Source organism: Phasianus colchicus, chromosome 25, assembly GCF_987193195.1.
Source record: "Phasianus colchicus chromosome 25, bPhaCol1.hap1.1, whole genome shotgun sequence".
Taxonomy (NCBI): domain Eukaryota; kingdom Metazoa; phylum Chordata; class Aves; order Galliformes; family Phasianidae; genus Phasianus; species Phasianus colchicus.
Window position 1 is genome coordinate 2,683,647 of NC_143460.1, and position 22,326 is coordinate 2,705,972.

At 54.8% G+C, this 22,326-nt stretch overlaps 1 protein-coding gene and 1 long non-coding RNA gene across 3 annotated transcripts; one reads left to right on the forward strand and one right to left on the reverse strand.

The window, feature by feature from the left end:
- The first annotated feature begins 2,290 nt into the window (after positions 1-2,290).
- LOC149915037 (uncharacterized) lies at positions 2,291-6,572 on the forward strand. Its single transcript, XR_016459888.1, has 3 exons — positions 2,291-2,790; positions 4,659-4,796; positions 6,097-6,572. It is a non-coding gene; the product is annotated as an uncharacterized LOC149915037 (long non-coding RNA).
- WNT2B (Wnt family member 2B) lies at positions 5,218-15,730 on the reverse strand. Of its 2 annotated transcripts, none has more exons than XM_090124643.1 (5): positions 15,567-15,730; positions 8,157-8,377; positions 6,517-6,794; positions 5,943-6,207; positions 5,218-5,479 (listed from the first exon to the last, which is right to left on the reverse strand). In XM_090124643.1, the coding sequence occupies exons 1-5, from the start codon at positions 15,728-15,730 to the stop codon at positions 5,250-5,252; spliced, it is 1,158 nt and encodes a 385-aa protein (XP_089980769.1). In that variant the 3' UTR covers positions 5,218-5,249. The 2 variants fall into 2 exon arrangements, with proteins under 2 accessions (XP_089980769.1, XP_031461566.1); XM_031605706.2 differs by lacking the exon at positions 15,567-15,730 and adding an exon at positions 8,703-8,819.
- Positions 15,731-22,326: the final 6,596 nt, after the last annotated feature.

Here is a 22,326-nt window from a genome sequence, read left to right on the forward strand (position 1 = left end):
CTCTGGCTTGTAATTAACTCTTAAAGCAGCTGTGTGACAGCGTAGGCTTATAAGCTCTTCTGGTTGGCAGAGGCAGCATGAGGCACCTCTAGTTTCTTTGGGCTCATAAGCCACGTCAGAATTAGCCTGTAGGTAACTAGCTCCCTTGTAACTAGCTGTGTATCATGGTGTTAGCCTCTGTTCTTGAAATATGCATCACTGCTGCTTATGCACACATGCACTCGTGGCTGCAGGACTTTTCACCCTGTCACAGACCACGGTCACCATTTGTCACTATGCTGACAAGCTCGTGCTGGAGGTGCTCACCTCTTAGCTCAGGCTGCTGCATTGGAGCAGCTGATGGCTGAGGCTCGGGGCACTCCAGCCATCCCATGCCACGTCTCTGGTGTGAGCCAGGCCAGGTTATTTCCTGCCTCCTTGTCCTGGAATTGTTGTGAAGGTGCCAAGGTGTAGATCCATGACTCTGAGCAAGGCAGTGTTTAAAGGTCATAGTCAAGATCATTAATAACAAGGTGCAAACGGCTGGTTTATATGTAACATGAAGCTTTTTACTTATTTCATTTTTGCACTTTGGGGGCTCTGTTTGCTTATGGAGCACTTGGTGTCTGGTACCTATTTAGGCTGAGAGCAGGCAATTGGGTTCCTTCAGGCCTTCAGAGGAATGCAGAAAATTGTTCTCTGGTGTTGTAATTCTGCTGGGATAACTGGAGCTTATTTGTCTCACTGCTTATTAAATGCATACTTGTCTTGAGGTCCTCTTTTTTTCTTTTTCTTTTTTTTTCTAAAAAGCATTGGGTGAATCCCAAGGACCACAAGTGAGAGGAAGATTCCAGGGGGAGGGGGAGAGCGAAGAGCCTGCACCTCTCTTTGAACTGCATCATTGGCCTCCTTGTGCCAGCAGGCTGAGGAGGTTAAACACGAGAGCAAACTCCCAGAGAGAAAAGGAGATGTACATATGGGGGTCTTATGGACATAAATTAATCTGCCCTTCCCCCCTGCCCGGAGATGACAGGCTGAGGGGAGATGCACCTCCCAAACTACTAATATATGGGGTGTGTGGTTGGGAGCCACATGGAACTGCATTGAGATTTCAGAACAGGAACAGCTGTGGAAGCAGAGAGCAGATGTGTGCTGGTGCTGTGTTCTGAGCAGAAGATGGTATTGGTAGCAAGGACAGCGAGCACAGATGGGATTCAGATTCTGCCAGCCTCCCAGCAATACCCACATTCCCATGCTTTGCTGTTAACAAGAACAAGCAGACTCCTTGCTTTCCTTTCTGCAGTTAAAGGATGTGAGGCTGTGTAAGTGCTGGGCTGTCTGTTCTGATCTTCTACTTACGGTTCAGAAATGTCCCCTAACCATCAGGTCACACTGGCAGCAGTAGTAATGGTGGGCTTCTGTGTTCAGCCTGCTGTGATCTGAACTCACCCACATGTCAATAAAGACAGGGAGAAAGTCAGTTTTTGAACTCTGGCTCCCTCCTCCCTTCCTTGCACCTCCCAGCTGAGGCGTGCTCTGCATGCCCCAGCCCTAAGCACTGCAGGAAGAGGATGGTGATCAGGGATGCTGGTCATCAGCTTGGAATTTTCCTCTTTATTTCCAGCTTCGATTGTTGTGTCTTGCTTTTTGGTGGGCCCTTAGGTGAGTCTAATCACTGGGGAATGCTGGATAACACACCCGTGTTCATTGCATCAGTAAGGGTGCTTCCATTACAATGAATACATCTCTCCATTGGGGATCTTCTTGCTTTGGTTATTTCTGGTCAATGACATTTTCTTCTACTCTGGATGCCTTGAATTGTGCAATCACACCATAGCCTCATCAGTTTGGATCCTTCTCTTAACAAACTCTTGATTTCTTTTCTAATCTGGCTATAGGCTATCATCAGTTATAAAACAGTGTGACAGAGTATGTGACTATTGCATTCTCCCATTCTGACTCATCAGCTGTGATTTCAGAGCAGTAATTCCCTGCTGCTAGTTGGAGCAGCCCTTCGTAACTCGTGTTCAGTAAGAAGGGATAGGAAGGTTCCAACACAGACCTTGACAGGTTGTGCAAATGTTAGTCAGAAGACCCTGATACATCTGTCCCTGAAACTTGGACCTGTCACAGGAGTGTGGCTGCTGGGATAGCCCTCATTCAGCATACTGGCACAGGTGCAGGAGCACTGCCTTCTGCAGAGGCATGAGTGTGATGGTGAACAGAGGCATCTACAGCTGTGACAAGGGTTTTTAAGCCTGGGGTGTAACCGAGTGTTGTATGCATTCTGGATTGTTGTAGGTCAACATCTGATCCATCTGTTCAGTACAAGTACACCCATCCAGAAATATTGTGGTGTTGCCTGGTCTAAAGCCCTCTCTCACTTGCATGTAGCTTGGTGGAGAGAATGCCCTGTGTTTGTACAGGTCCAATGTTTTGGATGTCTCCTCCTCCTGTGCATCCTGCCCAGCTTCTTCAGAGAAGGTAATTTATTCAGAAGCTCATCTAGCAATTAATTCTGCTCCTTGTTTGTGAGTTCAGCCATGCTTTTGACTGGAGGATAATTAGAACATGATCTTCCATAAAAGGCTCTCCGTACACTTTAGATTACTTAAGAGGGGCTTGTGAGTGGAACCGAGTATTCCCTGACAAGACTGCAGCCTTCATAAACTTTTATAGATGGAAAACATCTGCTTTCTGAAGATGAGTGCACTGAAGGGGAGTTTCGGGAGGCCTCATCTGTGAGAAGACACACAGCACTCTGATTTCCATTCAGCCTGCAGTGGGACGTCCTCCTGTGCAAGCACTGGGGTTAGTTCTGTTAACCAGCACTGCTGGCTCCCGGGCATCGTGCTTTTCATGCTTCTGCTAATCACTTGTTAATAAACAAGAGGAAAGCACAGCCTCACATAGCCCTCTGCAGAAGGACCTCCTGCCTCGTGGGCTCGAGCTGTTGGGCTGCCTCCACACCCGCTGCTCCCCATCCTTCTGCAGTGCTGAGGACAGGCAGTGGGGCCCTCGTGTGCTGTCGGTGTGGGATTGCAAAGGGAGGTGGTGCTGGGTGGGTTGGTGCTGCAGGAAGCACAGCTGGGCAGGGGGATCCTCACAGTGCTTTAATGGGTCACTTCGGGGCTCGTCCTGCAGGACCTCTGCCCCTCACAGCCTGCCTGGGGTGAGGTACCCCCAGCTGCCCCTCTGTGTGAAATCTTTGAGCCCTTCCTATCAAAGCAGTCCTCCAAGGGACTTTCTCTTCCTGTTCACAACAGCATTTCCTAGGGCCTTGGGTAGAACCCTCGTTCAGAGGTGATTCTTCGTGCGATGGCCAGTGAATGGCTCAGAAACAGAACAGTCTTTGTTCTCATCCCATCCTGCTGCTGTGACCCTTTGCACATTGCAATTGCATAGAGGGAACCAGGAATGCTGACAGGAGGAACCTGTCGGTGCTGGGAGAGGTCGGACACCTTGCTGGGACAGCAGTGGTGTGAAACAGACTTGAGTTAAACATGTTTACAACTGGATATTGCTGCAGGCTCCTCCTTCCTGTTGTTGGAAGTGTGTGCATAAAAGCACACATTGTGCATTTCCCAACAGGCACAGAATTTCATTACGTGGCCTTCAGCACAGTGATGATTGATATGAGGAAAACAGGTAACGTTTCACTTGCTCACAGTGCCTGGCAGTGGGCAGCTGAGCTATGGTCACTTTGCTGTGGTCAGGCTGTGCCACCAGCCCTGGCTGTGCAGTCATTCTGGGGCTGCTGCAGTCCCAAACCTTGCCACCATGTGAGCTCCTTGCAGCTTTGGTTCAGGATGTTGAGCTTCTGAAGCTTCAGTACATGTTCAGGAATTGCAGTGGTTTAGGTAATTCTTTTTTTTTCTTTTTCTGGGGGGGGGTCAGTTTAGATAATGGGTTCAGTGCCCTTACTTGTGCATTAAGACTGCCTGTGTGGGTTGGTCAGACTGGGTACTTCTTTGATTAGTATCTGTGTACTGAATAAAGCATCTATCTGTGCTTGTGCAAGTTTGGGGGGGAAAAAATAGAATTTCTGGAGATGAGAGGGGTTAATCCCCATAACATATCCACTTACTGCCTGGCTGCTCCCTGCCCTGCTCTCACCAGCTGCAATTGTAGCTGATAGCCAGAGTTTGGGTGTTGTAAGGGAAAGATGTGGGAGCAGATCCAATACCTCCTGCCTGACCCAGCGTTCTGCCAGTGGGTGTCCTGGAGCACAATGCTGCTGGGAGGATTCCCCATGGGATTTGGATACCAAGGCACTGCTGTGAGGGACAAGGGGTGAGCACAGGGGGTGGCCGTGCCCTGGGATGGGGGACCTGGGGCAGGAGGGACTGCTGCAGTCACGTCCCACGGGGTTGGAAGCCCAAAGCTGGGCATGCAGAAATTCAAAAAGCAAAGAACATCATTTTCTGATATAGGTTTATAATGAATTTTGACTTAAAATAATAAGCAGTATACACAACATACAAGTGAGTTTTACAGAGAGATGCTCTTGTATCCGTCAACTTCCAAACCTACCAGTAAGTTCACAGATCTCGTTTGCTTTCTCTAACGCTTTGTCTGCAAACTTCTACGGCCTTCTTCTGTAGCCTTTGTCTTTTTGCAGTCGTTCAGGCTTCAGCTGACAGTTCACAACTCCGCTTGTCATCTTCTCTGGGACACAGGGAGAAGACTCTGCAGAAGTTGCTCAGCGAGTGTCAGTAGTGCAGTGGGGACAGCGTGCCAGGGCTGCTCGAGGGAAGCATGGAGATATGGAGCTTTCTGAAGACTTTGCAACACCCTTCCTCTGGCCTTGCAGAAAGGTAAAAGCAAGAATGCTGTCTGCGAGAGTTTATTATTCAGAAACAGTCGGGGTTTTTTTTTGTTTTGTTTTGTTTTTTTGCTGGTGAAACTTCAATGTAAAGTTGGGAAGAGGCAGCACTGCTCCATCATTGCATCCCGATGGTCAGTCCTCTCAGTCTGAGTCAGTTGCACTGCCCCTCTGCGAAGGGAACAACGGCAGCAGAAGTTTCACAGTTGAAGCGAGGTTGGCTGCCTCCTGGAAACGGGGTTCTGTTTTGCTGAGCAAATTGAAGAGTCCACAGCACCTCCTGGGAAATGTAGTCCTTTCGTAGTGCTTTGCAGAGTTAATTAATTAAATAAAAGCCATGCAGTCAAACTACAGCTCCCAGAAAGCGGCGGCCCACAGGGCACAGGTGTTTAAAAAATGGAAAAGGTCGGGGGGTTTTTACAGCCAGGTTCTGCCACTCGTCTCCTCAGGTCTGGTCCAACCACTCGGCCCTTTTGGGCGCTTTACACGTGTGCACATCCACAGTGTCCTCGCACTCCTTGCAGCGCACAGCGCAGCACCAGTGGAACTTGCACTCACACTTGGTGACGCGGGTGACACGGGTGGTGTCGTAGCCCCTCCCACAGCACATCACTTCGCAGCCATCGGTGCCACGGGAGATTTTGTTGCACACGCGCCCTGCGGTGCCCAGTGAGCCTGGAGGGGAGGAAACAACTGGGTCAGGATGATCCCCCCTACACCGTGCTGAGAGCTCCCTGCAGCCCCCCACCCGTGTGTCCACCACCTGGAGCCTCAGGCAGGGTTGTTTTATCATTGTTTTTGATATGGTGTGCCCAGATGTGTTGTTACAGCATGAGGGCTGTGAGCAGGCTGCTCTGCACGTGCTTACTCTGCTTTGTTGCAGGTGAGCCTTGCAGCAGCAGGAGTCTCCGTGCTGCCCTCAGTGCCTGGCCTCAATTGAGGAAGCAGTGATCCCCCTGGACTGAGGCTGCTGGGGGCTCCTTCCCCACCCACAGAGCATCCTGGCCCCAGGGATGCTCCAAGAGTCATAGAGCTGCACCCCAATAGGTCCGTGCTGTGCTGCACCCCTGGGGGTTGCAGGCCATCGGGGGGGGCAGGGAGAGCTGCTATAGGTGCTTATGGGAGATTTTGACTGTACCTGCTGACTTGTCCATCACGCAGTAGTCGGGTGAGTTCTCAAAATACACTAGGTCTGTCTTTGTGGGCTTCCTGAAGTTCTTGTTGGCCACGGTGAAGCCGGTACCGTCCTGGTTCATGATCACCTGGATGGCCCCGTTGTATTTCTTCCGCAGGTAATCCCCTGTTTTCCGGAAATCCGACATCGCCAGCCAACAAGTCCTTAGCGTGCAGGAGCCACTGACCCCATGGCATTTGCATTCCAGCTTCAGGAAACGCTTCACAGCCTGCAGGAGGGGGAGCACATCAGGACTGGGAAATGGTGGGTGGCCACGACCAGCGGGGCCATCCTAGATGTATTCAAGGCCAGGCTGGATGTGGCTCTGGGCAGCCTGGTCTAGCGGTTGGCAACCCTGCACGTAGCAGGGGAGTTGAAACGAGATGATCTTTGAGATCCTTTTCAACCCAGGCCATGCTATGATTCTACAAAACGAGCCCCAGGGATGTGCTCTCCTTGGGTTTGTGGAGCTCTGGACCCTGCCCTGACCCCACAAACGCACCCCCAACAGCCCTGGGAGGTGTCCAGCCACACTCACCATCCTGCCGCAGCGGTTGTTGTGCAGGTTCATCAGCGCCCGTGCATCCTTCACTTTCTTCTCCTTGGCATCCACGAAGGCTTTGGCAAAACGGATGCCATAGTTGATGTTGTCACTGCAGCCACCCCAGTCGAACTCCCCGCGCTCATCCTTGGCACGTCCACGCTTCAGCGGGTCACAGCCACAGGCCTTCAGCTCCCCTTGGCTGCAGGCACGTGTGATGGCATAAACCACCCCGGCCGAGGAGATGGCGTAGACAAAGGCGGCCTCCCTGCTGCCTGCGGGCACAGAGCATGGGGTGAGGAATGGGCTGGGATGAGGTTGCAGCTCCACATGGGGAGGGGGTGCAGAGCTGCAGCTCAGCCTAGGGGTGTGGGATGGGGGGAGCCGGGTTTTGGGAGCTGTGCTGGCCCCCAGGCTCCCCATGCAGCCCAGCGTGCCCCCCAGCGCTCTGTCTCTCTGGTTTGAGTTCGCAGCTGGTTTTATAACGCTGTAAAAGATGCTGCAAATCAAAACCATGTTCGTCTTCTTTTGGAGAGCCTTTGAAAGCAACTTCAAAGGGAAATGAGCTCTCTCTAGGCCTGGCAGGATGGGGTATGGCGAGGAGCTTTCATCAACCCCTGTGCTCATTGACTGGGACAGGACGTGGGGCTGCAGTGATGCTGGGGCTGAGCGCTGTGCCCCAGTGCTTGCAGCCTCCTGGGCTGCCCTGAATCTGCCCAGCATCCACAAACCCCATCCCACGCGTGCCCACGTGCCCTGCAGATGGGCTGCTGCTCCTCTCCCAGTGGGTCTCATCATAGCTGACGTGCCCTGAGCTCCTTGCAGTGCCAGGAAGGACCCCCCCACGGTGCAGCCCCAGCTTGGAGCCTGCAGCAGCGATGCCACCCGAGCCCAGCCTTGCCTCCCTTGCCATGCGAGGAACAGGGAGTTCCCACGTGAACTGCTGATTCCTGGCCAACCCTGCTCTCCAAATATTTATATATCCCATTACTGTTTACATACGAGCCTGTTCTCTGGAGGTGTCTCCTCCTTCTCCCTTCTCCCCCAGTGCTCCCCCCGCTCCATCTCCTCTGGTGCAGCTATTACAAAAGCAGTGGTGTGCGCCCATTACTGCTTGATTAATTTACAGGGAAGGCAAATCTCTCCCAAGCAGTAACCTAAGGCAGGGGGCACAGCAGCAGGGATGCTCCCAGCAGAGTAGTGGGGCAAAGTGGGAGCTGGGACTCCCCCAGGGACACTGTGAGCTGGGTGCAGATCCCTCTTGGGTCCCTTTTCTCACCGCACTCAATGTGAAGGTTTTCTTCTGCCACAGTATCCAGAGCACAGCCAATTAGTTTTTTTGTTGGTTTTTTTTTCCCCCATCAAAACATAATTTTAAGGGGGAAAAGGTTGTTTTTCTCCATTTTATATTTTTCCACAAAGAATGCATGCACCTCGCCCGCAGCTCCTTCTGCAAGCAAAAGCCACACACTCTAATTACAACAATTTCTCAGGACTCGAGGCATCTTCCCAGCTCTTTTTTTTGTTATTGTTTTCTTGTACATGCAGGGGAAGGATGTGAAGAACCGTTCTCTTCCTCCCCCATCCCAACTCACACCCTGCAATGGGGCATGGCATGGGCACACAGCAGCACGTACTTCGCAGCATCACCCTCCCAAAGACGGTGTGGTCCCGGTCCAGGGTGCTGCAGTTCCAGCGGTGGTGACGGAATTGATACTGGCACTCACGGATCCATTCCTTGGCTCCCTCCCCGACGGACTGCATGATGTCTGGGTACCTCTGGCACAGCTGCCTCTGCTTGTTCACCAGCCCTGGGATGTTGTCGCAGATCACCCTCGCCCCCAGCGCCCCGATGTACCTGCAGGGAGAAAGGAAAGGTGTGGAGGTGCCTGGAGTTTCAGGCTCTGTGCCCCATCCCTGCTGCTGTGTGGCACGGGCACCAATGCAGCGCTCAGGTGGAAGAAGAGGAGATGTGAGCTTCACTTTTTGCTGCAGGCCTTGCTCATGCTGCTAGCACCAAGCCATGTTTAAGATCATGTCCTGAAGATGGACAGCTGGGGCTGTGCTGTGCTGTGTGCACGCTGCCTGCATCTCCATGCACTGCTGGGAGCGGGCAGCAGCTCCATGCAGCAGCACAACGCACAACTGTGTTTGGTGTGCAGTGGGCAGCTTTCCCCACTCACCAGGGGGATCCTGGCTCTTCCTGCACCCAGCAGCCCTCAGGCCTTCATGGACAATGGAGACATGGTGGAATTTTCCATCCCCATCCCATGCATGCTCTGCCAGCAGCTGGCTGCTCTGTGCCGGGGAGTGATTTTTGCCACATACCACGGAGCTGTGATTCTGGCTGCAAGGGAAGAGGTTTGGGTGGGATTCAAATGTTTCAAACCCCCAGACTGGAAATAAGACCCTCCCTTTAATCACACTAAAAAGCAATAAACTTGGGCAATATGTCATTGTCTTTCTCTCTCTCTCTGGCCATGCTCTATCACTTCCATCAGCCTCAGAGATAGCTCCCAGGCTCAGGAAAGCCCAGCGAGCAAAGAAAGCAATGGGATCTTTCCCTCCCCTCTCCCCCCCCCCCCTTTTTTTTTTTTAATACAATATTTTGTTTAAATGCTGGCAGAAGCACGAGGTCATCTCAGGCTGGAGCTGAGGACAACAGATGTGGCTCCCCCACGGCTCTGCTGCTGCACTGGGACCCACGGGCACTGTATCCTTGTGGTGGCACAGGGCAGGAGGGCAGCAACACCCCCAGATCCCAGCAAAGAAAATCTCTGGGCAGGATGAACGCTGCGTGCTCTCATTGTCACATGGAGCTAATTACTTCTCCTTAATGCTCCTGCTAAATGTCAGAGAAAAATGGAGAAGATGGGAGCAGAGCAGGATGCCTGCCTGCAGGAACACTGTGCTGCTGTGCCTGGTGAGAGCATTTCCAGTGCTGCTGCTGAGCTCTGGTACTCACAGCCCTACGCTGTGATGATGCTCTGACACTGCACCTGGAACTGCCATGGCACAATGGAACAAAATCTACTCTGTGCATGGGAAAACCTCAGCAGCAGCCTGTGCCTCTGCTGCCTGAGAGCAGCTCCAGCGGGGTCTGGTTCTATGAAATGGGGCGAGATGGAGAACACTGGGAAATCTCCTGCCAAGCAGAATTTTGGGAGGGGAAAAAAACAAACATTTGTTTTGGATTGGTGAAAGCATCCCTTCTGATCTTACTGCTAAAAGGCTGTGATGTTTTGAAAGCATTGAAATAGGAAATAGAAGGGTGCTCTGAGAAGCTCCCAGTTGCTTTAGCAGAACAAGCTGCTCCATTTTTTAGAAATGAAGTCATGCCAGTCATGGCAAATTCTGCAAAGCGCTTTGCTTCTGGGGCACCTGCATTTATACAGCAGGAAAAAACACCACAATGTCAGAAACTCCCATGAGAGTGCAGTGCCCATCCATCCCTGGGGACAATGCAGTCCTGGACCCCCAGTGCCATGGACACTGGTGATGGAGGGGCTGGGCGAGGTACCTGCAGCCAGGAGGGTAAGACTGCTAATTGCATGCAGGTAGAGCCTCTCAGCCTGCCTGCTGAGAGCTGCAGGTTTGCCTCTGGGTCTTCTGAGCAATGTCTGCGGAGCTCTGTGCTGCTGTGGATCCCTCTGGTTCTGTTTCCTCTTGGGGTTCAGATTGTGGCACTGCTGGGAGACAGCTGAGCCACACCTCCACCTTCTCATCTCTTCCCATGAGGAACACCTCACGCAGCACTAGCACAGACCAGGGCCTTCGTGTTCTGCAGGTAAGTGCTTCCAGAGACTGGGTGTAAGGGAGGGGAAGCAGTCCTAGCTTGCTGCTGTCTGCTCTCTGCTGCTTGGGGCCGTGTGGCCGATGCTCTTTCCCAACAAGCTGCGCGCGCCGGCTGCGCCATGCGTGGGGAACAGGAGACAACTGTCACATGTTGGCTCCCAGTTGTTTTTCTTGCTCTAAGAGTCTGCTGACTTCTCCTCTTGTAAACAAGGAGAAACCTAAATTGCTTCTAAGATAAACATGCAAATCAGAGGCAGACGCATCTATGTACTTGGCAGCATGCAGTTGTGCTAACCCCCTCCCCACGCACGCCCTGTGCTGAGCTGCGCTCCTGGGGCTGCACGCCCAGCTGCCCCATTGCTCCCAGCTCTTGCAGAGCTGTGTGGCCCACGTTGCATCTCTGCCCCCAGTCGAGGCTGCTCAGCAGCTCGGGGTTCTGCCCACTTCTTCTCTCCCCTTGGGTTCAGGGGGTGTCTGTGCTGCCCCGCGTTGTGCCACGCAGTGTCCCCAGGAGCAGCTCTTGCTCTCGTGGTGTTCCAGAGTCCCTTTCCTGATTGCTAACTGTGCTTTTGGCAGCAGCCCCCTGCTGCTGAACTATTTAGCAAGAAATGTAAGCTCCCACTGTGGGGAAAGCAGGGTTGCACCAATACCATTGAAGACGCAATTCTAAATCAGATTGATAGCAGCTGAGTTCGGCACCAGAGGTTAAAGTGGGGTGCCTGTGCTTGGGGCTGCAGTAGAACAGAGCCGATCCCACCTGGAGCTGGGGGCAGCTCTGAGCACATCCCTGCAGCTTCTGTTCTCTTCCTTCCCACTGACAGGATACGGAATCTGCATTTTGGTGGGAGGCCGAGAGCCCCCGGCGGCTTTTGGAGACACCTCTTCCCGATAGGATCGGATCCAGCATCCCTGCCTCTTTATCTGATAAAGAGCAAATTCCACAGGGCCTGGCAGCATCTCGCTCCTCGAGTGCTTTGCATAGTTCCTGCAGAGGCTGCTCTCCTTCCTCAGCTCTGCATGGTGTTGGGGGGACAATTTATAGCCAACGGCACCGCGCTTTGGGTTGCAAGTTGCTATCGACATTTGAGATATTATTTTATTATTATAAACCCTGAGTATTTTATTAAGCCCCACTGGGAACGGGGCCATCCTGGCCTGCTGGAATTGTTAGCGCCTCGGAGTGATTAATAGTCCTAATTTCCTCACTTAGAGCCACTGCTCTGTGTGCTGAGAGCGTTAGTCTCACTTGAATAATTTCTAATATCATAATGCCGGGTGAGGCTGCTCCGAGCGACCCGGCCAATGAGCTTGGGAGAGCAGAAGGATTTTTTCTGTTGTCTCTCTTTTTTAAGAGACACTTCCTATAGGTGAAAGTGACCCTAATGAAAAATGAACTACAAAACACAATTAGGGTTATTATAACTAAGCGGAGCGACTGAGAGAACCCATCTGTTCCCAAACGCTCCCAGCACAGCGCCAGGACTGCCTCGAGGGCGCAGTTTGTTCTCCATCTCTCTGATGCTACTCTAGGACTGATGTTTCAAGGAAAGGGCTCTGTGGACGGCCAGGGCTGGAGCACGTGGGGACAGGGATGTCCTGATCACTGCCCTGTTGCTGCTGTGACCATGCAGAGCGCATCGTGGGGAGCAGCATGGGGTCCCTGAGCCCCCAGCACTGCCCTGCCTGCAGTGCACTGGGCTGCTGGGATCTGACTTGGGGCACCAGCACGCACACCTCGATGGGTTATGCACCACGGAGGCTCATGCAGCTGTCCTTCCCTTGGCTTAATTTCAGACATTCCTATTGATGCTATTTCCCCTCCCACACACCTCAATGCGATGCCTGCTCAAGTGAGCCCCTATCTGATATCCCAGAACCACGTGTGCAAGTAGCTCAACTTCTCCACCACTCCCTGTGCACATCCACTGCACCCAAACCAGGACTCAGCACTGGTGTGGGATGGAAGCAGCAGCAACTGCTGTGGTGTCCCTGTCCCCCTGAACAACGCCCCAAAAGGTTGAGCAGGTGCTCAGGCATGCTCCTGCTCCATGATTTACCCTCATGCTGTGTTTCCCTACTCATGAGCCCTTCCCAGTGTGTGCGCAGAGCTGAAGGGTGGCAGTGGCCACCCAATGGGATGGAGCATCTCAGTGTGCCACAGGTCCCAGCCTAGGGACGCTGCACGCAGTCAGACCCTGCACACTGCTTGACCCCAGCACGAGCCCACGCTGCTCTGCTTTCCCCAGATTTGCTTTATCTCGTTGGGAGCCTGATGCCTCCCATCTGTTCCAGTGCCAGATGAAATCGAATATTTGTCGTTTCCAAGGGCTGTGGTTAGCAATAAACAAGTTAGCTGACGAGGACTTGGCGCGTCGCGGCAGCGGGGGATGCGCGTGGGGCTGCGGGTACGTGTGAGGGTGGGGTGTGCACGAGGTCTGTGTACATTTGCCTTTAACCAAACCTTCAATCCACAATGGCTTTCCACACCAGCGCGCTCGGCGGAGCTCTCAGTCGCGAACGAACCCGACTTGGTTATTTACACGGCGTTTGTTTACTGCACTGCTCATGTTTATAAGCAACGTTGGCCTAATCTTCCCAATCTTTACAAGGAATTTTGGAGGCCGTTCTTGGGGCTTTGCAGCACTGCTGGGCCCATGGCACGGTCCCTCCTGCGCCGCGGGCGCTGCGCTCTCCCTGCCCGGGTGCACTTGAGTGTAAACGGGATTTAGGGATTTTCCCATCGCATTCCTTTTTAATTTCTGTCTGTGTTTCAGGCAGTATTTTGTTGCTAAGTGATGTGTCATAGTTTGGGAGCTTTATAGTTTGGGTGCTGCTGCCCAGCCTGCACCATCCCACACCCGCTGGTGGTGGTCCTGGCAGCACCCACTGTTCCTCCCCAGCACCCACACCCCATCACCACCCACCCCCAGACCCTGCACCCCGAGTTTCCTGGTTCCTGGAGCTCTGTGCGGCAGTGGGATCGTGCCTGACGTCACCCAAAATTAATAATTTGCAGTTGTTTAGAAGAAACATTTGGTTGATATTTCCTTTCCATGTACTCCGATCAGAAGCGGTCCAGTTTTTTCTATTAATCTACTTTAAAAGTTGACTCCGAAAATGAGAAGCATTTCCTCTATTTCCACAAGTTTATTGTGTGTGAATCCCTAGAAGAATTTGGCAATAATAATAAAAATAAGGAACGATGATGCACCACCAAATGTATTTACTGTAATATCAGTAGTGCTAAAGATGTGCTTGGAAACCCATGGAAATCACTGCATAACTTTTTCCCAAACCACAGCTGTTTGAACCCGCTTTCAGTAAAGCACAATCTCAGCTAAAGGCGCTGCTTTATCAGAGCTGACACGAAGAGCAGAGCAGCATTTGTGCTGCTGAAGGTTTTCCTTAGGAATGTTCGGCTCGATGGAAGAGAAAGTGCAATCAGCAGCCTGAACTTCTGAGTTTAACGTATTTGGTGTAGGTTTCCTTTTATTCTTTTAAGGCAAGTTATGGACCCTGGGGCCAATTCTGCTTTATGAGAGAGGCTGAAAGCGCCGTGCTCAGCCCCACCGTGGCACAATGTGTGGGGGGCACTGCCTGCTCAGCTCTGCCCATTTCCCAGCACTCATCCCATTCCTATCTGCCTCGGAGCTGAGGGCACAAAATGCTGTGAGATCAGACCCAGTGCCATCCAGAGAACGCAGCCACCGAGGCTCAGAGCATGGCTGGTTTTGCTCCCGTTTGTTGGGAAAAGCATTTGGAATTAGGGCCACCACTGTGGTGCAGTCACTTTGGGGAGAAGCTGGGTGTGAAAGTAAGGAAAACTGATGTTTTTCACATTGTTCCTAAGGATTCTGAGTCATCATAGATATGAGTGCGTTAACAGAACGGCTCAGCTCTGGGAGATGCTGTGAGCCATAGCCTGTCCCCTTCCAGCAGCATTACCCCGTGTACCCACCCCCGGCTCCAGCAAACCTCCCCCTTCCCTTGCCTCCTTGGTAAGGACATGGAATTCTCCAACTTCTCTGCGATCCTGAGGCTGCTTCGGCTTTTAGCATAGCAGCACCATCACCTTCTGCACAGATGTTGTCCCGTCTTCGCCTGCTGCGATGGGTGGGGGCCGATCAGGCGGCTGGGAGCCAGGCTGTGCGTGCATCGACCTGAGCCTCACCACTGCTGGCTCACTTCCTCACCCGGGGCTTTCAGACCCCTGTGGGCTCCTCGAGCTGCGGGTCTCCTCTGGGCACTGCAGGCATTGTGTCCCCTGGGATCCTGTACCCAGGATCACCGCTCCCTTCCCTTTCCCCCTCCTGTCCCGGAGCGCTCAGAGCTGCCGCTGTGACACACAATGCTGTGCCGGAGGACCGGAGCTCTCAGTGGAGCTGCGCGGTGCTCCCAGCGCTGCACGACCTCAGGAGTGCCACCCATCCCCATCAATGTCAGATGGATTAAGTTAGATTAAATTCAGCTTCGGTTTGCTAATGGTGATGGTGCGTAAATTGGGGTTCTCCGTAAGGTTAGTGAGCACTGTTACAGGACGGGACGCTGAGAACTCATGTGCGGCAATCAGTTTTCCTCGGACGTTTCTGAGCTACTGAAGCTGTGTGGGCTCACTTGAAAACTTCACTTTCCCTGTTTTCTTACCGACTCTCGTGTTGTATGCACGAATTTTAATTGTTACGAGGACAGGAGATTAATTTTGGAGAGGCCGGCTGGCTCTGCCGCGGCTCTGTGCGTTTTCTATGGCACCATCTCTGGCTGTGGCAGCGCCGTATCTTACTCAAACGAGGGAGAGCGGTAATTTGGGAGCGGTTGAGAAGTGATCGCGGAGCATGGGGGATAACAGAGCAGTCCAGAGGCGTTTGGAGGATGGATCGCGATCCCAGAATTGCAGAGGGTTAATAGCGGGGCTCCGGCTCTGCCTGCCGCTCAGCCCCAGCCCATACTGAGGGCTCATCCCGCTCCTTCCCCGCAGAAGGCCGGGCTCGGAGCTCAGCTCCCGGCGGGTCCCGGCTCGAGCGGCCCCGGTTGTGCCCGGTCCCGATCCGCGGGAGGTGCAGAGCGGCTCTGCGAGGGGCTCCGCTCGGCGCCGGTGCGCGCCCGCAGGAACCGGGACCGGCGGGGCCGCTCTGCCCGGCGCCGCACGTCGGACGTCCGATCCCCGACCGTTCCGCAACCCCGACGCGTTTCCCCCCCCCGCGTTCCCCGGCCGGGAATCGCCGCCGCGGAGCCGTCGAGGCGCGGGCACTCACCACCACGAGGAGTCGGCGCGGGGCGTCAGGGCGAGCAGGATGAGCACGAAGGGAAGACAAATCCGCGGGGCCGCACCCGCCGTCCGAGGGAACGCTCCGCACTCCGCACGCCCGGGGGCCACGGCAATCCCAGGAGACGCTTCCAGGCGGTTTGGACTGAGCATATCTCTCCGGGGCGCGGTCCAGACGGAGAAATGAGCGGGGCCGGGGTCCTGCCCGCGCTTCCCTCGGGCGAGGGCGGTGCGGGCGCCGAGCCGTGCCCGTCACTGCCCTCCTTCGCGGCTCCCGGCTCGGCGCGGCTGAGCGAGCCCCGGCTGGGCCCCCGCTCCCAGGCGCATGCTGCCGCGCGGGGGGCGGCGGAGGGGTTCCGGGGGTCCCGGGCGCTCAGCGTGGCCGGCGCCCCCCGAGCGGAGCACGGCGTGCGCCGGGGCCGGGCCGGGCCATAGAGGTCCTTGTGCGGAGGGCGAGGACACACTGGGGATAGCGGCGCGGGGGCTGTGGCCAAATATTGACAGCTCCCTCCGTGCTCCGGGCTCTCATTGGGCAGAGTCAGAAGCGCGGAGCCGCGGCTCTGACCGGACCGACCCCCATTTCCCCAAGGGCACGTCAGACGGCCCCCTCCGGGCTCCTGCCCGCCGCCCCGCGGGGCAGCTCCGGCCGCCTCGCCCTCCGCCGCGGTCCCGCAGCGGTGGATCCGCCGTTCCGCGGCCGCCCCGTCGGGGTCCGCCGGCGAAGGGGCGCAGCTCGGGACGCTCGGGGCCGCTGCCGGCTCCTCCGCGCTCGCCCCCGCCAGGTGTCACTGCAGGGTGCCAAACCGCCGCGCTCCGCCCGCGCCTTTCCGCGGTTCGGGATGCGGGCTGCGATCCTCCGGGCCGGGTCGGGCCCTGCGGGCGCCCAGCGGAGCTCTGCTCCGCACCCACCGCGCGGGGGAGGTGTGCGGTGCGGCTGCCTCACCTTGGAGCTCCCCTTTCCCTGTGAGCCCTGCCCGCCAGCCCTCCCACGCCCTGACGGTGAAGGCATCGGCCTTAAGTGGGTCGCCTCTCTCTCATTGTTGGCTCTTCACAATACGCCTAATTATTATTTGCTGGGACCGCAAATCTCGGTATCTGCCGACGGGCTTTCAGCGGTGCGAGAGCCCTCAGCCTCCCCTCCCCTCTGCCCAGCGAGCTTTCTGCTCCTTCCTTCCGACTCCCGTTGTTAGAGATCAGACAGCGACTTCGCTGGCCTGGGAGAAACTGGGGCTAGAGCCTCGCGCTTGGTTATAATCCAATTATACTTCTGAAAACTGCAGCAGCAGAAAGCGAGTGCCGGTGGGGTGCCGTCCTTTTGTCTGAGAGCCTCAGTGAAATATTGCATTACAGCTTGTTCACGAAGCTATTGCGCTGAAAAGGCCGATATTTATAGGCTATTGTGGGAGGTTGGGCGTTCGTGCGGGAGCCCCATCAGCAGGCAGCACGCTGGGGCTCGGAGCCGGGACGGGGCTGCTACAGGACCGTGTCTGCCCCTGTCCTGCAGAGCCAGGCTGAGCTGTCGGTGTTGTTGCCGTTCAGTGGATTGTTCTCATTCAAAGAGAAGAGATGGAGCTCTCTGCATCCTGCTGCTGTGGGAAGGGCGGAGCAGGGTGCAGCCCTGGGGTTGGTTTGGCTGCGCTTTGGCACTGGGCAGAGCTCAGGGTTGGGCAGGAGACGCAGGCAAGGGGGGGTGCTGGGTGTCTGCTGGTGGCTCGGGGCTGAATGTAGGTGCTGGGCAGTGGCTTTGGGTCCTGATTCACAGTGCTTAACATCTGACGTGCAAAACATCTCCATCAGCCTGATTCCTTCTGCTGATGCTTTCCTTGGCAGGATCTGGTTGGCAGCCCTGGGTGTCACTTTGGCTGCCCCGGCTCTGTGTTGGGCTCTCTCCTATCAGTGGCCCATGGAGGGGCCAGGGCTGCTCTCGCTGTCCCAGTGGCTGCAGGAGCCTCACATTTGATCTTTCACTCAAATTAGCAGAGCGCTTGGGATGTGTGTGCGCCTCACCGGCATGAGATGCCGGGAGTAAATAAACAAAGCTCTGCTTTCAAAGGCTTTCACGATTCATTAACTTCAAAGGAGCGGGTGCTCAGTTTCCCTAGCAGGTTGCTGTATTTCCCTAGCGGGTCGTTGTATTTATTTCCCTAGCAGGTCGCTCGCTGCAGCTCATTCTGGCTGCTGGAGGTGCCAGGCTGCTCTCTGGCCTGGTGCAATCACTTTGCATTGGCCACGAGCTTTGCAGAAGCCTCCAAACCCCTTCCCAAGGCACAGCCCTGCTGGTGAGCATGGCTGTGCTCTGTCCCGTGCTCAGGGCTCAGACTTGCTGCCCAGCTGTCCCTCCTTGGCACTGGTTCCTGCCTTCACTGTGGAGGCACAGGTGCTGGGGCAATGCCAGGCACTGGGGCTTTGCAGAGGGATGGCTGCACCTCCACCCACCCATGCTGGGCGCAGCTCGCAGCTCGCCTTACATGCGGCCACCCCAGGAATAACTCTCAGCCTTGCATAATCTGCCACCTGGAACCTCAGTGGGGAAAATCACTGTCCCAGGGTAACCCTGAGTGCCAGGAGTGCTGACCTTGGGTGAAAGCTATTTTCTGATGCAACAAAGCTCTCTGTAGGTGCACACATGGAACACAGCAGTTCCAGGCTGGGCTGGGGGCAGTTGGGGCACTTGGACCATGAGAGCTGTGGGTGAGCTCTGCAGACAGCATTGCTTTGGTGCAATGATGGAGGCAGTGCTGTCAGTGCTGAGCTGGAGCCCCATGTGGGGTTGGTTGTGAAAGGATGTTCTGCTCCCCCAAATAATGGCCATCCTTGAACCCCCAGCCCCAGGCTGTCTCTCTGATGCCCAGGATGCTAAGAATACATATTGGAGAGCTACAAATACCCAAAGCGATGAATAGACCCTAACAGCCTCCACCACCATAGAAACAGGAGTCAAACAAACAGGCACAGCCAGCCCTCGGAGGAGAGCAATGGTTGGTGCTGGTGGTGTGTCCTTCTCTTCCATAGCTAATTGCTTTGCCATCTCAGGCTAATTGAGGAGCAGCTCTGTGGACACGCAGTGCCTGGCTTCGTGGTCAGCCCTTGGTGACGCCTGGGCTCTGTTCCTCACTCCATACCCACCCTTCACCCTGCTGAGCCTGAGCTCCACGTGCACAAGCGAACAGGTTCTGATGGATGGCTGCAAACCCGGCTGCGTTCATCATAAAGCCACCAAAGGCCAGAAATGGTGCAATATGCCTAAAAATACCCCGACCGCGCCGCGCAGCCCCGGTTTTCCGTCATCTCGCAGAGGCATCTGTGTATTGTGTGCAGAGTGAAGCAGAGCGTGCGGGAGGAAGGCAGCCATAAATCCTCCCCCCTCCCGCGTCCCGGGGCTGTCTGGCAGGCTCGAGCCCCGTCTGTCATCGGCGGATCAGACGGGCTGAAATTCGACAGGCCTGTGGAAAAACGCGGGGTGACATCACGCAGAGACACCAAGCCACTGATTAATCTCCAGGGTCAGTGGCTGCTTTATTTATAACCAGGCGAGTGGTGGAGGTGGGTTTTTTTTTTTTGGGTTTTTTTTTTTTTGGCAGGGAGGAGCGCTGGAGGTGAGCGGTGCATGGGCACATCTGCACCATTGGGTGCTGCCATGTTCCCAATGGCTGAGGACAGCCCCAGAGAGGACATCCCCGGCGTGGCCAAGAAGTTGCCTTGGCATTGCTGTACCCCAGCCTGGTTTTGTGGCCCCCAGTGGCTTTTTTCCCAGATAAGCCAGGCAGCTTTGGGGTGGGTGACTGAATTGGAACAGACACACGTTTGGAAATGTTTTGCAAAGCCAGGACTGCACCTCTGCTGCCAAGTGGGAAGTGGCCAAGGGAAAGAAAAAAAAAAAAAAAAAAGCCTATCAGATGTGCTCCAGCATTGTTTCTAAATGGAGAAAGTAAAAGAAGTTTGTAAGTATAAAGTATAACCATTTCATTAGCACCAGGTGAATGTCTTATCCTGATTGCAGAGGTGATGCTGCAGAGCTGTGGGTTTGCATGTGTCAGTGAAGACATTTACTGGCTTTTGTCCTTAACCTGTGCTCAGTGCTGGCTCATGCTGATGCTGGTGCAGGTGGGAACCATCAGGTTTCACCTCACCCACAGGGGTGCAGCACATACAGCCTGAGCTTTGGTTTGGGCATGATGTGAGCTGGTGCTGAGCCCCCATAGCTCAGAGGAGAGCTGGGATGGGGTGGGAAGGTGGAATAAGTGAGGAAGTGTGGATGGCACGAGCGTAGGGCAGGACACATCCTGCATATAGTTTTAACCTTATCATCAAGGATGGATTTTAAGTGCTTCTTCAGTGACTCATAGATCCTGGATGGGCTCAGAGGACCGTCCTCCAAAATGGAAGGACGGGAACCAGGATCAGATAACAGCAGTGCCCGAGTTCTGTGCCTGCTGTGCAGTGCCCTGCCAGGTGGTGGGGGCAGTCCTGGAGCTGAGCCCAGCCTGTCCTGCACTGCAGCAATCCCCAAGGCTCAGGGCATGGCTGCTCCTCACCCACTGTGTGTGCCATAGGCAGTGCCTCCCTCGTGCCCCAGCTGGCTGGGATGAGAGCAATGAGAAGCCATCCAGGATGCTCGTTAGGGATCCAGGCTCGTGCTAAGAAGCCCTCTCTGTATGGTGCCACACATGAAAGATGCTGCATGGTTCAGAGGTTAACTTTTATCTCAAGCTCAGCACGGAGCTGAAGAGTTTCAGCACTTTTTAAAATACCAGAAATATATAAAAAAAAAAAGAGAAGAGAAATTCCGATCTCTGTCACATCGGTCTTAATGGAGAGAAATTGAATGGAGGTGTGTAGAAGCTTCTGATTTCCCCCTGTGTGTGATTGGACAGAAATAGCCCAGAGCATCTCAGTGCTGCTGCCCAGCAGGAGCTATTAGTGTTTCCTTCCCTTTGGTCGGTGCCTGTAGCACAGCAGGAGGAAGACAGGTTATGTCTGTGAGTGTCCCCATGGTGTGCTGTGCTGGATAACGAACTGTGGCTAAATTGGGGGAGCCTTTCAGGTGCCAGCCCCTCTGAGGAGGCAGGCAGCAAAGCTGTGCTGGCAGCCCTGGTGCCAGGAGCAGAGACACTGCTGTGATAACCGTGTGCTGATCTGCTGGGAGCACCAGCCCTTCTCATTCCTGGGTCTTCACAGTGTGAAAGCAAAGACACTGACACTGCCATACAGGGGAGCTGTGAGTGAGAACATGTGGTCTTGTTGCTGATTTTATTTGGTGAACGCAAGGCTTAAGGATAGCAGCAGCCAGCTCACAGCTGGGCTTTATTTTAGACGAGCAATGTGTGAGCAAGGTGAGGAAGCAATGCTGTGGTGTTGCAATGTCGAGACCGTGCCGAGCCAGGAGCAGTATGACAGCAGTGCTGTGGGCAGAGGGAGTGAGGAGAGGATGCTGCCCATGGGAAGCTGCTCCTTCTGCCCGGCAGATGAGGTCCGGCCGTGCTGCAGGAGCGGATCGGCGCCGTCAGCCGCTGCTTTGATCCCTGGGCAGCGTGGGGCTGTGCGGGGCCGGGGCTGTGCTCAGCAGATGGAAGAGGCTTTCCGCGTTCTGTCTGTCTTCTGTTTGATGTCTAATCCGCCCTCCAGCGCCAGAATCCTGCCGGCTGGTGCTGGGCTGCTTTGCTGCAGGCGATGCTGGTGCTCACGGGAGCTCAGCCACCGAGGGGCTGTGAGGACAGGGGATGCCCACAGGGCTTCTGCCGGGCTGTGTGTGCATTCAGCACACCCCCTGCACATCCCTGGTGCTGTGCCCTCCACGAGGTGGGTTGTGCAAGGTTGGATGCTGCTGGGCTGAGCTGAGCTCCCGAGCGACCCCAGGGAGTGCATCACTGCTGGGCCCCGGCCCTTGGCTCCCCACCAACACACCTCCGGGGGGATTGTGCCTCAGTGCTTTGCAAATCATCCAGCAACCAATTCATCCCTGAAGTATTTTGGAGATGTCACTCTGAGAATGTTAATGGTGCGTGATCCACGGGGTCCGGCGTGCTGAGAAACGTGCAGCCTGGAGCAGCCCACGTGGGAGGGCTGCAGGGTGGGATTTATTGGCAGTGGGTCACACTGCCTTTCAGACCCCTTTTCTCTCTAGCACAGCACAAAGACCTGAGAGAGATTCAGAGCCATTTAGCTGGCACGGATATCGTGCTGAAACTCGGTATTTTCAGATAGTTTCCAAGCCCCCTCTCCCCCCGCAGTTCTGAACACAGTTGTTTATTGGAGCTGACAGCAGAAACACAAGCAGTTGTCGGTCACTCCTGCAAAAGCAGCATCTATAAGTGATGGAATGGATGTAACCAAGCCAGAGAGTACTGCAGCACTTCATGTGCATGCAGCTAATGGCCCCCAGCTCCATGCAGCCACAGCCTGAGGGCACAGCACCAGGTGCAGAACAACCCAGGACCCCATGGAGCAGCACCTGCAGAGGTGGGAGGGCAGCAGCACCCATGGTGAGCGGGTGCCCAGCTGCATGCAGAACCCGTTGGTGTCTGCAGCCATTTCCCATCTGTTATTGCGCTCACTTGATTTATCTGCTGAAGAAATTCCTGGTATAAACACAGCATTATCAGAATTTTACTCCAGACTTGCCCCCTGGATTCCCTGCCAGCTTTTGCTGGTATTGCACTTCCGCTACAGCAACTCTTCAGTAAAAACAAACCCCGGTGGAAAGTTACTGGGGCCATGGGCCGAACTGGAAGGCAGTGCTTGGAGCCAGC